The sequence below is a fragment of the Zosterops lateralis genome, assembly GCF_965231275.1.
Source record: "Zosterops lateralis genome assembly, chromosome: 1".
NCBI classification, from domain to species: Eukaryota; Metazoa; Chordata; class Aves; order Passeriformes; family Zosteropidae; genus Zosterops; species Zosterops lateralis.
In genome coordinates, this window is record NC_139762.1 from 16,420,840 (window position 1) to 16,437,809 (window position 16,970).

The 16,970-nt window shown below is 43.5% G+C and overlaps 1 protein-coding gene across 4 annotated transcripts in view; it reads right to left on the bottom strand.

The window, feature by feature from the left end:
• Nucleotides 1-1,351: 1,351 nt before the first annotated feature.
• The window catches only part of JCAD (junctional cadherin 5 associated), a 59,998-nt gene continuing 44,379 nt past the window's right edge, over nt 1,352-16,970 (bottom strand). For 3 of the 4 annotated variants that reach the window (XM_083878485.1, XM_083878486.1, XM_083878484.1), the window contains one exon: nt 7,140-10,893. In XM_083878485.1, coding sequence (XP_083734611.1) covers nt 7,155-10,893 — 3,739 coding nt within the window. In that variant the 3' untranslated portion in view covers nt 7,140-7,154. Of the gene's footprint in view, nt 3,208-7,139; nt 10,894-16,970 lie in introns of those variants that run through there. The other variant, XM_083878487.1, reaches the window with a different exon arrangement.

Consider the following 16,970-nt stretch of genomic DNA (forward strand, 5'->3'; position numbering starts at 1 on the left):
TATTGGCACCAGCCCCTCAGGATGTGACTGTCCCTTTTGGATTTCAACAGGACAAAGGGAAGGAGATGGCAGGTCCTCTTTAGCCATCCAGGTCCCTTTTAGCTATCCAGGTCCCGAGTGTGCCTATCAAACATTGTTTTTAAATGTATGAATGTCAGGTTTCAGGGGTTTTGCATGAATTTCTGAGAATGCTCATGAAACGAGTATCTTCCCCCAACCTCAGCTTACCCAGCTACAACAGCATAGCTGCACCACGAGCTGGCTACACAGCTTGTTGTAAAAATGTAATTTCTGAGGTTCTAGCTCTGCTCTTCCCTCTAGAATAAAGGCAGAGTTCCCCACTTTTCACTGTGCTTGCATTACACAAGGCACTGGAAGCAGCCTGGTGCATCCCCCATCTCTGCACCTGCTCAGCCCTGAGCTCCTGCTGTTGCCATTACCAGTGACAGCTGTTGCCAAGACAGTTTTATGTACCTATTGAGACATGCACTGGCAGTCACCATTTACAGTTTTTTAACCATGTCTGGCGTAAAAGGGCCTCTCTGTTGACTGCAAACTGGCAAAAGCTGTTTAGCTATGGTACCATCCAGTCCATTCCAATAGCTGACCCATGGCACCGACACTGTAGAAACACTGAGGCAAAACTGTTCAGAAAACTGTACCTTACGGATTTCTCTGTTGTCTGTATCATACTATCAAATGAAACTACCAGTGTTGTTAGAGGAATACACCATTTCTAAAAGTGCTAACTCTGCTCCTTCATCCACTGGTCAGTTACATACTACAGCAAAACAAAACTTACCCACTTTCTTGGTTTTACTTTTTTGGTTTTGGCCAATAAAACTTTCCCTGCAATACTGTTGACTCTTTTTTCCCCTTTTTTTTAAACATCTTGGATGTTCATGTGCTTTGGAAAATTATTTGACATGACTGATGAAACAGACACATTGCAGAATCAATTAACCTATTCCTATCAGAAGAAAATAAAATGCACAGAAAACTTTTGTTCCATGTAGATATGAAGAGAAGGTAACAGGAAAGCTTATATGGGACAATTTACAGTTCTTCAGCAATCAAGGGTAAATTACACTTTCAATTAATTACTATGCATCTCAGCTTCACTAGTAAGGGGGAAGATGAGAGCTGAAGTTCTTTCAGAACTGTTTTTTATGGGCAGGTGGGGAGGTACCGGGGGAAAAACATGTTTTTTAGCTATTTACAAGTCCTCAGATGTTCTAGACGGTGATGAAGAGAGGTGAATATAGTAAGAGTGGTAGGAACAGTTTGTCAACAAGTTTTGCTACACAGCATGCACAAGAGTTAATAAAATAAATTATACACCACATTTTCTTTTCAAGCAAGCTTTAAATAGTCCATATGTAACAGAATCATTTGTTACAGACAAGAAACTCTTGCTGCCAAAACATAGGATGAGTGTTTTTCCCGATCATTCTTTCCAAATTACAGACTTAGGAAAAAATATTTTAAGAAATTACAAGATTTTAAAAAATAAAATTATGCTAAAACCCAGAAAAGGCCAATAGAATAGAATGGTGAAGTACATGAACAAGTCATGAGAAGGATATTAGTACATAGGTACTTACAAAAAACATATAGGAATGGACATAAAGGCTTTTAAGACACAGATACTAAGCAGGCTAATTCAGGATCAAGGGCAGAATGCATAGGCTTTATTATAAATTCTGTAATTCATGCATTTGTGTGTGCAGGTAAAACATATTTAAAGCCATGTATTTAAATGCCATCAAAAAGACACCTCAACCTCTCCCCAGCAACACCTGGTGACTTCCCTGGTGACCTCAGGGAAGAACCCAGTTTTGCTTATTTTTGTGCACTTGCCTAATCCAAACTCATAATCTGTAAAAGGGAACAAAATATAAGAAAGCAAGCAGGTATTTTATCTGAGCCACTCAGCAACACTGGGACAAAGATCCAAACCCACTTTTTGGTAATCAGCGTCCCTGGAACGGAATGGCAGCAGCACCAGCCTGGAGAGTTCTCAGTGTGTTTCAGAAAGTGGCTCCAAGAAGAACGATCCAAGGATTGAGTGGGAAAAATTAGAAATTAACCCTGTAGTAGATAGATAGATAGATAGATAGATGGCTTTGTTTTTTTCAGAACAAAATAAGGTAGCACTACTGAGTAAGTGGCAATATGGTGTGTGCATTAAGATATACAAGTGAAATCTGCTTGGGGCACCTTCACTCAGAGGAATAAGTCTTCTTAAAATATAATAATAATAATAATAATAATAATACTTCTTTATACTTGCCACTTGTTAGCAATTGTTTACATCGTAGAAAAATAGATAGTATTCTGTAACAAGAAATATAGTTACTTTGTTAAAATGGGCTATTTTAAACCAGCTACTATTCTTTCATATAAAGGATTTCTAAACAGCAAAACAAAAATAGGTAATACTGAGTGCAAAACAGCCAGTGGTATACTTTGCATTGGTTTGAAACATAGTTGCCAGCTACTATAATTACATGTTCTGTACACTGTACTACAAAAGTCCTCCATGTTTTAGAAGCTTTTGGGTTTTGTTTTTCTTCTTTCTAGGTGGCAAGTAAGTACTTAATCCAAGTAAATTCAAACTCTGGAAGTCAGAGATAATTTTACAATCAGTCTTTGCTACCATTCTTTCACATTCCTTCCCCCACACAGTGCAGCAGCACTTTCTATTTATAGCAAAAAATCCCTTAAGTTAAACAAAGTTTAGAATGTAGATACTTAGAAGTTTAGCTTATAGATTCACATTCTTTTAAAAATAATTTCACTAATCTCCCACGTTTACATTTACACCAATGTAACACCTCACTTGAAGCATTTCATCATCCTTGCTAAAGACTGAAATAAAGTTCAGATGAAAACTCTTTGCCAATGGTAGGTATTGTCTTAAACACTTCACAGCCAGATGGTTCCAATGCAGAAGTCAGATTTTTCTGTGGTCTCCACAACAGTTTCAGACATGAATAGCTGATTCCTAGTGGCAGTGGTAAAGGCATTATCAGTACACCATGAACATCACAAATGGAGACAATTTCCAAACATTAAAGAACAAAAACCAAACAAAAAGCACCCAGAAAAAAAAAATCAGTGAAACATTCTTAGAAGAGCAGAAATTTCTCTATTCTCCTCTTCATTAATCTCACACCTTTTCAACTTTGGTGGGGTCATAAGTCTCTGGAAAAAAAACCAAAACAAACAAGAAAACACTATTAATAATGTATTGTGAAATCTATTCAATATTGCTAGTTGTGGAAATGACACATCTTTTCCCTTTTCTTTATTTAAAAAATGAGAAGCTGATAATGGGCTTGCTGCATTAAAGATACATATCACATTCCTGACCCAAATTCTGTATTTTTACCAGTATAATTCGGGAACAACTCTGATCAAATGCACAAAGATAGAATTTGGAAAAGCGTTGGGTAGGTAGGAACAAGCACACTGAATGCTAAGTGATTACTTCCAGTTTTCAGGTGCTTTGACAGGAAGAAAAAGACATAAGATTTGCTCCCCCTTGTACTGAGCACCAAGGACCAGTAAATGCTTTAAGCATCCTAGCAGGGTGTGTAAGGCTGGCTGAAGGAGTAATTATGCCATGCAGTCATCAGGGTCTTTTCATTTGATTGCAAATCCTTCGTTCCAGATTAATTCAACAGAAAACAGGAAAGCACAGCTGCGATGCATCACTATGGTTAGTCTGTCTCTCTTCAGTCTGCAAAACTGCAGCTCATGTTTCAACCTTATTCACTAAAGCACTGGACTGGCTTACTAACACTCTTCTTCATTTCCAGCCTCCCTCCGGCCAGTTCACAGGACATACCACAGGTTGGTTTTCCTTTTCCCAAATCCCTGAGGACACTCTTCTATCAGATTTTTTAATTGGATTTATCCCACTGCTGGCCACAAATTGAGCAGACATGAGCCTTTTCCTTCACCCTCCTCACTCTGGGACAGGATAGGGATGAAAAGGCTTTGCCCTGTGAGGTCTGCCTGCCCAGTGCCATCACGCAGACAACCTGACTTGCCCTTGGGGTGCACGGTCATGGCGTGCAGGAGCCAGAGCTGCCCAGGGAGGAGTGTGCAGGCGCAGAGGGGCCCGGACAAACCGGCAGTGCAGCCGTGCTGCCGCGTGCTGCTCCTGCTCTTACGCAACCTGAGGATCTGTGCTAACCTTAAACGTCCCTCCCGTAGGCTGTACTCCCACAGCGCTCGCCTTTAAACAGCTGAGCATGAAAATAGTTCCACACATAAATATGACACTTTGGAGTAAAACGTTCATCCTCAGGACTTTCGTGTTGATGTGAGTGAGTGTCTTCATTCAAACATAAAAAGCTTAAAAATCCTCCAGGGAAATTTTTGCTCCTATGTGCAAGTGTCCATCTGCTACATCCACACTCATGTCAAGGGGGAAACTGGCTAAGAAAGGACTTCTGGATTTGGCCCTAGTGGGTGAATTTGTGGTGCAGAATCTTTTATCACTTCTCTTGCCCACCTTCCTCAAGCTGCTAGTCCAGCCAAGAAAGGCATCTGTTCCAGCAACACCTATGATTTCTGCTAAGCCTTTTCTGGTATTTCCAAACAGACACTACATGAATGCAAAAAATCAACAGGAATAAAGTTTTTGAGGGCTAGTGTGCTCTAGGATAATGCTGCATCTTCTTAAGCTTAATGCACTGATGGTGTATGAAGATGCCTCTAAAGCAGTAACATTTTTTTGATTGTAAATAAATATTGTGCCATCCAAACTGTTAGAATGTAAAAGTCCGAAGTGTTCTGTGACAGGTTGACCTAAGAATGAAAATGGATTTACATTTCAGAAACCTGGTTTTCCTAAGGCCAGACTCATTCACATTAACAGAATTCCCCACAAAATTTCAGGTGCTCACTGTTTCAGGGAGTGGCAGGACAGGGGTGGGGAGGAAGGGAGAAAACCAGGCCACAAGACACAGGGCCTCTGCATGGCTCAGTATATTCCCTGAAAGCTTACCCATGCGCTCAGCACCTAAACCAAGGATGCAAAAGTGCCAGACTGGCAGGCCGGGTCACCCTTTTGAGAGGGATAGACATTGAAGTTCTAGCACTGATACAGAAATGTTTATTCAACATTTGGTTAAGCTCATTCAAAATGCTTTTTACAGAAACAAAGCCAGATTAGCAGTCTCATGTCTCCTAACAGCAAAGGAGAAAAGACATCCAATGCATTTGGGAACACTTGGAGATGTTCTCCTAATGGCAGTATTTGCATAGTAAGATGAGCTTCTTGCACTCAGTTTTGGCAGGGCTCTTACTCCAAGATGACTGTTCGTCTGCCAAGCTACATTATACATGTGAAAGCCTGTTTCTGCTAAGGGCTGCAGCCTCTGTGACAGGCCCAGTCTGCAATTATAAGACCAACATCACCCTACCTCGCTCCAAATAGAGTGGCCTTTTAGAATGGAATATTTGCTCTTTGAAAGCAACAAATACAATGTTTTTCCAGGATTAACTCTCATTTGGGCTTTCAACGGTACCAATGAGCTATTGTGGAAATTGGAGTGAGACTTTACAGAGGAAGAAACAACATCAGGCATGAATCTACAGCCCCCCTGTAAGGTGAAGCTTTTGGGGCCATCAACAAATCAGGGTCTCTTTAGATGGGAAGAGGCCACTGGAGGAGCCACCTGCCCACCCCATGGGTGTCACCCTGCAGTACTGGACATGTGCAGCAGGAAGGGACATTCATGCCATCCAAACATGGGGAGGGCTGTTACGGCTCTGAGGGAACTGCTGCAGTGGGAACACACTGCAGAATACAAGCCTGGCATTGTCAGCAAGAGGGATAAATTTAGACCTAATTTACTGCAGAATAACTCTCCAATAAAATGCACACAATCTGTTTTGATACATCCCTGAAGTCATGTCACCACAACAGTTATTTTCTTCACTACAGCAGAAACCCCAAGGGAGGAAAGCATATGAAATGCATGTGGGGCATACTAGACCTGATGGATACAAGAAAGCTGAATCAGTCTGTTTGAAAAATCTGGTATGGAGAAATACTGTTCAGAGCAGAAAGAGACAAAGATGTGGGATACAGAAGACATGGAGAAAAAGGCTACAAGGCTGCAGGGGTCAATACTTAAAACTCATACAAGCATTTCTTTTCAGTTAGAAATGCATAAACACAGTTTAAATTTCCATTAAAAATCCATTTAATTTCAGCCCCTCTGTACTGGAAAACTGTAAACACATTCATATCAATGAGGTTAAATGAATAACCTGTGCAGATTTCAAGGTAAAGTGCCAACTATAACAGAAAGAATGTAAAAAGGAAGGAGAAGATTAATACTAATAGGAGAAGATTAATACTAATTTAACAACTTTCACACTATATATTTGCTCACTCCAATTTATTTAATGGACTAGGCAGGTGGCCTGGGAGATTTATCCCTTTACAGAGGTCTATAGCAACAACTTATTTTCAGTTGCTCAAAAAATGCTAAATGAAAACTGTTTTAGAGAGGGAACAGCTCATGTTACTTTGGAGATGCATATGGACTACACAAGTTCATCCCAGTTCCTGTTTCAGAGAGATCAGAAACACCAAAAAATAGGGGGGAAAAAAAAGGTGTTCACTGAAAAAGTCAACTTTCAATTTGTCCTGGGGTTAACAATTATTCTCAACATCTGATCTGGAAAATATTCACGAGAGAGAGAGAATTTCCAGGCCCCTATATGCAGCCATTTCCCAGAGGCTTCATAGAAGAACATCAGATTTTTATTTTTAGTTTCTTCTGAACTGTGATATAGTATGTGTCTACTTAAGTATTAGAGAAGGAAAAAAATTGGCATTCAATGAACAGCTATGATTAAATCACCACACGTTCCCAAACACTGGCATTAGAGTGGATGTCTTTGAACTCCACTGTTTTAGCCTGGCCATTCCCTGAAACAATTAGACAGAGATAAGACCTTAGGGAACACTCCAGTCTCTGAATGAATTTCCGTATCACAAGTGAATTTTACAGCAACTGTTCCTAAAATGGGACCAGAGAACACTCATCTTTTCCACAAGGAGAGCAAAGTGGGTGGCTCCCAGATGAGGATAGTACCACCTACAGCCTGTTACTATTTGAGCAGCATTACGTGGGCATGCAAGCAAACTGATCATGCCCATTATATAAGGAATGAGTACCCATCTGGATCTCCCATAACAGGGTCTTACCTAAAGAAAAATCTCTGTCGATCCTCTTCTTGTCAATTCCACCTAAACATCCATTTTCACTGAGAGAGATAACACGCTTGGAAACGGCCCCTGAGCTTGCCAGTTTGCCTTCTCTCTCCTCTGGTACCTTCGACAGCTTCTCCTCATCCACCTCCTCCCCTGAGTCTGCACTCTTAATGCTCAGGCGTCTCATCCGCGACACAGAGTCAACTTCTTTCATTCGCACCAAGCGATCCATGGCAGTCCGGCTGGGTGGAGACGTCAGCTTGCCTTGGAGTGTCTCTATCACTTTTGAGGTGCTCCTCACTCTCTTTTCTGAATGCTGATAAGTAGCTGACTTGCAAACCAAGTTTTGGTCCTCACCTTGGCTGGGACTCACAGGTTGTTCAAGAACTTGCTCAGTTACTGGTGGTTTAGCGCTGGTTTCCTGGTGAGTGGCCTGGCATTCATCAAGGTATAAAGATCGTCCTCCTGCTCTGACAAAGAGAGCACTCTCTGTCCAGCCACACTTTCGTCTGCCTTCATAAGAATCTTCTTTTTTTCCTTCTTTGTTACTTACTGTGCTCACCGTTGTTGATGACTCAAAGTCCTGAACACCATTTGAAGGGCTAGTGCCTCTCTGGGGTCCAACATGGTCATCTGGAAGGAGTGACTCCACTGCTATATCTATACCTAAAATTCTTGCAGCTCTTGCCTGCAATGACTCATTCACAGGGATTTCCACTGCATTTGCATCCAAAGAGTGATCAGTGTTGTTAGCACCAAGTTCTGGGGCCACATCAAGTCCCACTGACCTCAAATCTGGCTCAGAGCACCTTTGGTTCCTCTTTGTTAGTGATGAGCGTACTACTGACCCTCTCTCTAATACCCTATCATTTGTGGGAGTTGTACCTTTGCTCAGTTTAACAAAGTCTAGGTAATTTTGGTCTTCACTCATCTCCTGCAGGACAGGGTTATTGAAAGGATTACTGTGACATGAACTACTTGGGCTACTGGACAAAACTCGTTTGACAGGGCCCACGTGAACTGGTTGTTTGCTTGCTCTGCTCTTAGCTTCCCCCATCCCCATTTCCGTCATCAGACTTCCATCTGCTGACCTGACTCCTTCACTGCTCCCTCCTGGCTTTGAGGAGCCTTGAGAGACAATGCATCTTAGCTCACCACCATGCTCTGTCCCCATGCTCCAACTTTCAGACTTACTTTTAACCCTTCCTGACCTAAATACAGGCACCTCTGACAGAACAATTTCTGATTTCCCACCACGTTTTGGCTCCTGGCTTGATTTCTCATTTCTGGACTCCCTCTTCTGCTGAAAGGCACCTGCCTGCAGAGGAGCTGTAGCACTTTCCAAATCTTCTTCACTGCTTGTGCTCTCCTCCTGCCCTTGTAGCTCCTTGTTAAAACTTTCTAGCTCACTTATTGCATCCCAGGGACGGCGACTTACAGGTTTCAACAGGAACTGCCCAAACGGTTCTTTACTGTTGCAGGGAGCACCTGGCTCTCCTTTAACTACATCTCTCTTAGAAAGAAGGCCATTTTCCCTCTCTTGGACAGGCACAGGCTGGCTCTGGTGGGATTTTGGGGAGGGAGACTGAAGGACTGAGGTGGCAGTCCTGGAAAATGCACTGTTGCTAGACTGGCTGAGATGTGTCTGTCCCTTTATACTGTAACCACCCTGCCTGCAGCCTCTCCCGTCAGAAGGTGACCCTGTCTGGTTTTCCCCCATTGTGGATGTTGTACATCCCGGGAGTTTGGGAGATAGCGGTTTGCTACTATCAGGCTTCCCAGGCTTTGTACCATGGAAAAATTGTGGGCTCTCGGGTTCTTCAGAGAAACTGGTCTGTGTCTGCTGGTCTTTGTACTGATCACCTGGCCAGGAGCCAGAATATTTGAGCTCTCTGTGTTTTGCAGGCTGAATAAATCTGAGGTCATTCATTTGTTTGAACTCTTCTGGTCTCCACAGCTCTTGTTTTTGTAACTCATTTTTATTGGTCATGCTTCCTGTAAGCGCTTGTAACTCCAAGTCTGTTGAAGACATACTTAAGAGACTTTGTTCTTGCAAAGCCCCATTGTTATCAAACCTCTTCTTATCAGGGCTCTGAGTTATGTTGTTGTTCCTATCTGTATCTGGCAGATTGGATTCTGATTTAACTGGGATGGAGACCAAACAAAATATAGTTTCATTCATTTTTTTCTTTGAACTCTTTTTGCTATGCATCCCAGTTCCAGGTTCAAACTTTTTCACTTTTGTAACAGTCTCACAGGTGTTGTCCATATGTGAGTTTCTTACAGAAAGTTTGCCTTTCGTGTACTCTGTGCTGGCTTCGTTACGGGGGCTGTGATTAGTTGCACTACAATTGTCTCTTTGGTCCGGCAAGGCACAATTTTCCTGATCTCGGATGGATGGTGCCAACCATCTGTTGCTATGGGTGGAGCTGTCAGAAGTTCTTTCTCCCTTTGCAGAACTGGACAAGTTTGATGCATCCACAAAGGCACTGTTGTACTGTACTTCAAGATTTCTCTCTTGCAAAGCACCAGAACTGGGATGACATGCATTTTCAGTGTGGTTAGAGTTGCCCTGCAGACCTTCCAGTGGTGCAATTTTAATATGTCGTATCCGAGGATCATCAAAGGGAATATACTGAACGGAACGCAGGTGGTCAGCAGGGCGCCTTGCATGGCTTTGCTTCCCATGAGGAAAATGGTTGTCTTTGCAAGGGTCACCCCCCACTTCAAAAGTATTCATGGCTGGTCGTTGGCAGGGGACAACCCGCTCTGCAGGACCCTGTGGGTCACTGCTGGCGCATGTGTTGGTGTTAGGCACTTCACTGGGGGAACGTGGGGTCACGTGTTGGAGAGGTGGGGATTTGTAAGAAGGAGGAGGTACGTACACAGGAGGCTCCAAACCAGAGTCTGGAATGCCAGCATCTTGCCTTGACTCATTGACTTTGGCTAAGTAGGAGACGGGTTCCTCTTTCTGGTAGTGGTCCTGGCAACCCACGGTTTCTGCAGGTGCCCTAGTCTGCCGCTGCAGTTCATAGGATGGAGGCTTGACAGGTCTCCCATACTTGGGCTTCACCAGGGGAAGGAAATGGCCTCCTGTTCCATGGTGCTTAGCTGGCTCCACACTCGGTCTGTTTGGCGGATAGGAGGGGGTTTTAGTGATGCTGAGTGAGTTGTTACTGTTGGACAGGGAGGGCATTTCCACGCACCTCATGCTCTCAGGTGAAAGGACCCTGGGCAATGACTGTGACTTCCCCCTGCTGTGGGTGCTGAGTACATTGTCTCCCAGGGTCAGTGAATACAGCTCTTGAAGCAGCTTCTCCCTGTCACCCTCGGACATTTGCCTCCCTACCTTTTTTGGCTGGTTCCAGCTTTCTACTTCCAGACTTTTCCATTTGCAGTCACTGGGCACTTCACACCTTTCCTGCAGGCCACTTCTTCTGACATACCCTGCACCTGTCTCCACTTTCAGCTGATTCTCCTTGGGGTGCCGGGGTGCCCCTGGGGATGTAGCAAGGCCTTTCATCTCCACACTGGCCTTCTGGGAATAGCCCAGTAGCACACTGAAGTCCTGTCCTCGTCTTCTCCAGTAGGCAAGATCTTTATCAGTCTTGGGCTGGGAAGACCATGCTAAATGAGGCCTGTCATAAACCCTGGAAAAAAAAAGCAGTGTCAGAGGCAGTGTGCACAGGTGCCTGTTCTTCCCACCATGGGTAAGGCCATTAGGAGGTGAATTAATGGTTATGCCAATGGGTTTTGTGTAATCTATTAGCAATCAGATGACAATTTTAATGAGAAGATTTAAAAGTCAGTCAATTTTCATGGGGAAAGGAAGGGACAGAAGCTCTTTTGACATGTTAGCTATGCAAAGATGTTAGAAAGAGAGACAAATGCACATGGTTACTTGCTGTGCAAACATGCACAGCCCTCCTTGATGGACATTAGAAAATTCCCTGCCCACAGCAGGGGTCTTGGAACTAGATGATCTTGAAAGCCCCTTCCAACCCAGGCCAGCCTCTGATTCTAAGATGCCATTATAAAACCAGAAGTGACTGTCTTGAATTACTTCTGTATCCTACTAGATCAAAATCTATAGATTTCAAGGACACTACTGTGGTATTCAAGTTTAACAGGATTCCAAGAAGCAGAGGTAGCAAAACCAGGTAGATGTCTATATTATAAGATTTCCTAAGATATAGTCTGTAAGAAACATGATTTGCATCCAGGTAAAAGTGCTGAAATTAAACATGTCAGTTCCAGAATTGATTCTTGTTCATCTTTCTGAGGGAACAAATTTCCTCAGGATGCTTTGGATTAAATGACACATGTCACAACAATTGTAATGTATCAACACAGTTCTGAATAAGATGGAACCAATACTTAAAATAAGTATAAAATTCTTAAATAAAAGAATCTATTAGTGAAATATGAAAGACATTACACATTGCAGATTAGAAATTCAGAACACAGATTTATGTGAACAGAATAGGTTCTTTGTCTGTTCTGAACAAAGTATAAACTGTTTCATTCCTGCAGAATAAAATTGGTACCCTTCTATATAAATAATTAATTTTCTACTTGAATTGCATTCTGCTATTCTTGTACCTAAGGTGTCCAACAATATAACTGCCTTTACACTATGTGGCTGCCACCAGCACAAGACTGGAAAGAAAAATCAAAATTGACAGAAATAGGACAAGTATGTAGATTGAACCCAAGAATTTCTTCCTCTTCCCTCCACCCCAAGGTATATAAGCACTGTCATCTGGCTCTTTTTTACTAAAAACAATGATCTATTTAAATATGAGTTTGTGAAGTCAAAATTCAGAATGAAAATTAAGCCATCCAGATCCACAGCAATTTTCTTTTATGTATATTGCCTTCATCGTATAAGTCTAAAAGTTTAAAAACAAGACTGGGATAAAGAGCATCTTGTTCCTATTAATTCAATTGGATTAAGATTGAACTTTTGAACAAAATGTTCTGCCTCTGAAGCATGAAATACAGTTTGATTGCTGAACCCCAAGAAGGAACAGCTGTCTTCATTAATCAATGAAATATAACAGGACACCTCCTATATCAGAATCTGATTGTAGTAACAACCAACACTTCCATGTGGAAACACACAGCTGAACAAATGCTGTCTTCTACCTTTTCATCTCATCCCCATACTGCTGTGGCACCATTTGTATCTGTGTTTACAAAATGAGGTGAGAAACAGTGTCCAGCAAGAGTGAGGAGGAAATGGACAGGTTGCTCTTTCTGATTGATTTTATCCATCACTTTAAAAGGGTTTACAGAAATTTCTGGAAGTATGGTCATAGATTCCAAGATCAGAAGAGACCATTACAATTATTTAGTTTGACATCTTGCTCAGCACAGGCCATCAGACTTCTTTGAGATGATTCCTGCTTAGGTAGTAGCATCTCTTAGAAAAGTACCTAAAAATTCTGATTTTTAAATGTCCAGTGATGTTGCAAAGCTTAATTTACCATTTAAAAAAACCCACAAAGTAACCCAAAATACTTCTCAACAGAGAGAGCCCCTACATTTATTAAAAGCTGTTTGAAAGTTTAAATTTATTTTTAAAGGTTAATAACTAGGCTCCAGTAATGAACTTCAGAACATGATACAATCCACCTTGTAACCTCTATTACGACATCACTGCAAGGTGAATGTAAAAAAGACATTTAAAGGAGGCATTTTTTAGAGCATTTTAAACCTGATCCTTTCTAAGATCTATTCATAGGAGAAAGTATCTGTCTCTCTAAGTCCTGGCTAAGGCACAAGAAGTGGTTACACAGCCAGCCTCTATGAACAACCCAGTAAGCTTCTGAAGATGACACTGCACTGTGCAGTGGGAAGGGGATGCTCCAAGGATCCTCCAGTACAGCTCCTTTCTGAAGTCTCCTCTGCTCTCACGAAGAGCAGCTCCTGCACACCTGCATGCAGGCACACCTGGCAGGCAGGAGGCAGTGGGGCAGCACAGCACAACCACACTGTTTGTGGCCACAACTGCAGCAGAGAGTGCCTCCTTCCAGGACATGTGGCACTTCTGGGTCTTGCAGTCAATGAAATGGTAGAAGGAGAAAATTCCAAGAGCCACTCCAAGTTTAAAATGCTTCACTGCAGCCTCAGCAATGTAGATCTCTGAATGATGAGTACCAGTCATGGTGCAGTCTTTTGTGCCTATAACATATCACCAAAGAGGAGACCCCCCAGCCCCTCTGTGCATCAGCTCATCTCTGATTGTGCCACTACACAATTGTGTCTCTCTCCATGATGTGCTGGTGCTGACATACAAAGAAATGCACACCTGGACACAGCAGCTTACAAGTGCCTGACAGCTGGGAGGAGGATGGAGCCAAAGATGGAGCAGTCCCATGGGACCAACTGTGGAGATTTTAGTTCCAGGGGCAGAGTGGATCAAGGAAGTGGATTTTAACACTATGAACAGGCCTGCTTCTAACAAGTATCACATTTCCTCTCATAAACAGCTTTGAATTGATTCTATATAAAGTTAATTTAATTAAAATGGTTTTAAATTCCCAAAACTATTTCTAGCTTTCTGTGAATTTTAAGTCTTTACAAGAAATGAGCCCATCAGTCTACCCTGCACTGGCTGCATGACCACACTTCACTGAGCTGTCTTGCTCAGAGCTGTGGGTTGAAGCTGCCCAATTCCCTTAGGGTGATGCTGGACCAGCAGGATGCAGATAATGGGGCCAAAAGTGAAGGAGCGTGGCACAGGCATCGAAGTCCAAACCTCACAGAATTAGGCCACTGCAGGAGTTGTAGGAAATGTCTGTCCCTGTTGCTGGCTGCCAGCATGCAAGTGGAAGGTGTTGGGCACTCAGTAGCTCATCCTGCATGAACTGCAGGCACTGGCGCAGACTTTGTGCCCCACAAAGAGCACTGTTAACAAAGTCAGCAAGGTGGAAAATTTTTCAGAGGGCTGTTCTGGACACTGGCAGTTTCTGTTCTATTTTGAGATCCTATCCTCACACACTCTTCTGAGACCCAGCACTGGAAAACACCAGTATACTTTTTTAATTGTTCCAGCAGGTAATCTCATTAATGATGATATCTATTTATCGCTAAATTTGCTAGCTACTAACATAGTACCTCCCACACAAACAACTAAGCAAAGTGCCTCTTCTCTCTACTTAGAACAAAATCAGAAGGGAGTCCTTCTCTGAAGAGAGAACTCTCATCTATACCTACAGGAACAGCTTTCCCATTTTCTTTGACTTGTTTCCTCTTCCAAACCTTTACTGTGTGGCCTCTGAATACTCAGTTAAGCCAGGATAGCCCTCCCACCATCTGCTCCCTCACATTTTGCCTGAAGAACAACAGGATGGAAACAAACATTCCACTGGGGCATCTCTCCCCTCACAAGCAGCAGGAGCAGCTCCTCAGCAAGGTTTGATTAGTAGAACAACCTTAATAAGCAGAGACAACAGCGTTATCCCCTGCCATCACAAAACACCACAAACCCTGCAAATCTGCTTGCAAAGGCAGCCACAAGGCTGGCAACAACACTCACTTCCATGGTGTATGGGAGGTGATTAGTTCTTCTACATCAGTGGAAGACAAAAACAAGAGTATGGTGTAGATAATTCCCTGGACAAGGAACCTAAGCAATGCTCTGAGTTGCTGTGGAACTGACACCATCTATGAAGGACCCACGTAGCCTGTTCAGGCCCTCTCCTGCTCTGTGCTGACTGGGAAAGGAGCACAGAAATGGTGGCAGGAAGCCTGCAATGCCCAGAGAGTATCTTGCTGGGTGGTCATCTCCTCTTCGGGCCCAAATCATCCCCAGGTCTCTGCAGTGTGCAGTACCTTCCCAGCCTGGGAACCAGAAGCTGATTTCCCATAGCAGTCCAGAAACCAAGCAGTGATATTAAAATGTCTGGTGGAGTTTACCACCTGTCACAGGCCCAAGCACTCCCAACTGGGCCATCACAGGTATCTTCTTTTCAGAGCAGCTCACAGGCACAGCCTGTGACTTGGGAGTGGATGTGGAGTGGGACTGTCACCTGGGGCGCAGGAACTGACACAAGGTACTGCCGTGCTGCAGCTGTGGCTTCCCTCCTCCCTTCCTGGACCAGCTGGGCCACTGTGTCACACTCCACACTGGAGGCACTCCACACTCCCAGGCATGGAAGAAAGGGAAGACACAAAGGTTTTCCCAACTGCTAGTGCCTTGTGAGAGTTCCTAGTAGGCTCACTAGGAATCAATTTGCTGTAACAGTAATAGCAAGAAAATATTTCTATTTGTATGAAAGTGTGACAAAGCCATTTCCAGGGTTGTGTTCCTTATTTTATGTGGAAAAGCCACTTTTAAAAATCAGAATATAATATTCAACTATGCTGCACACTGGAAGGTCCCACCCCTTGCATTTAGAAAGAGATGTTTAAACTGTTAGAGAGCATTGTTTGGTATTTAGCCAAGGCCAGCAATTACAGATATCACTGCTATGTCCAAGATGTAGGGCAGATGTGTGAGCCCCTGCAGATGCATCCAGAGGAACTGGAAGCAGGGAGGCAGCAGCCCTTCCAAACCCCTGTGCATCCACATAGGCTCTAACAGGGTGCAGGAGCAGCAGTGCTGCGGTAGCTTCCAGCCTTGCACAGCCAGATCTTCTTCACAATAGTATTTCTCCACACTGTAAACTCAGCACCAGCTTCCCCAGCACCACTGCACACTCTCTTTCCCTGCTTCAAAACCGTTTTCCCTTTCATTGTTTTTCAGTATCTTTCCTCACTTTTTTTGCTGTCCAGTTTACTTCATCCAACACACACCAGAAAGGATCCCCCCAGTTACCTTTACACATGTGTTCTGTCCTTGCTTCTCTAGAATGGACGGTTCCACCTGGAGACCTTCACCAGGACTTGCTGTTCTATGACTGCTTTAGAGGGCTCACATCTCTTCCGGCCCATTATCTTAACTGGCAACCAGCAGCCATTCCTGCTCCAGGCAAACAGACTTGCAAGGGGAAAAGATGTGAAGGAAAAGAGCAGACGAGCCCAGGAGTAAGGGGACATATGGCTTTGCCACATGTTACTGAAGGTCTTTGTAGGAGGACAAGCTCCCAAGGCGACAGTGTTTTGCCCTGCCTTTAGTTTCAAGCCCACTCAGCAGGAGGAAGGGGCTTTTCCTTGTAAACCATCGTCATACTTGGGCTGGCTTCCAGTCCTGCTCGAGCCCCTTTCCTTTGTCCATCTGCAGCACTCAAATAGCTGCAGAACAATGGCCGAGCGCCGGTGTGTACACACAGCTCTTCCTGCCCAGCCGGCCCCAGCCCCGCCGTGCACGTACTCCGTGCTGAGCAAGCCATGGCTGCACAAGCACGTTTTATGGAGTGACAGCAAGAACTTCCACTGGCTTGGAGCTGTTTTAAAACAGAATTGCACAGGCACCTTCTCATGCTTACTCCACAAGAGCAGCCTTAAGAGAACAAGCGTCCTCAGTGCATGTAGGAACACCCATCTAGAGCTGCATGTTGCTGAATCCACAGTAAAACCTGGGTGTGTAAGTGGCAGTAGAAGCTGGGTGCAATTTTAAAACTGAAGAAAAGGAATACCTTTTCCCCTTTTTTTCCCTTGTGCTAGAACTAAGCTTTCCTAAGTCCATCAGAAAGGCCTCTCAAACAGACCACATTGGTAAAACATATTTTCCCACACTCAGCCACTTCCCATTATCTCAGTATTCCCAATGGAATTCCCT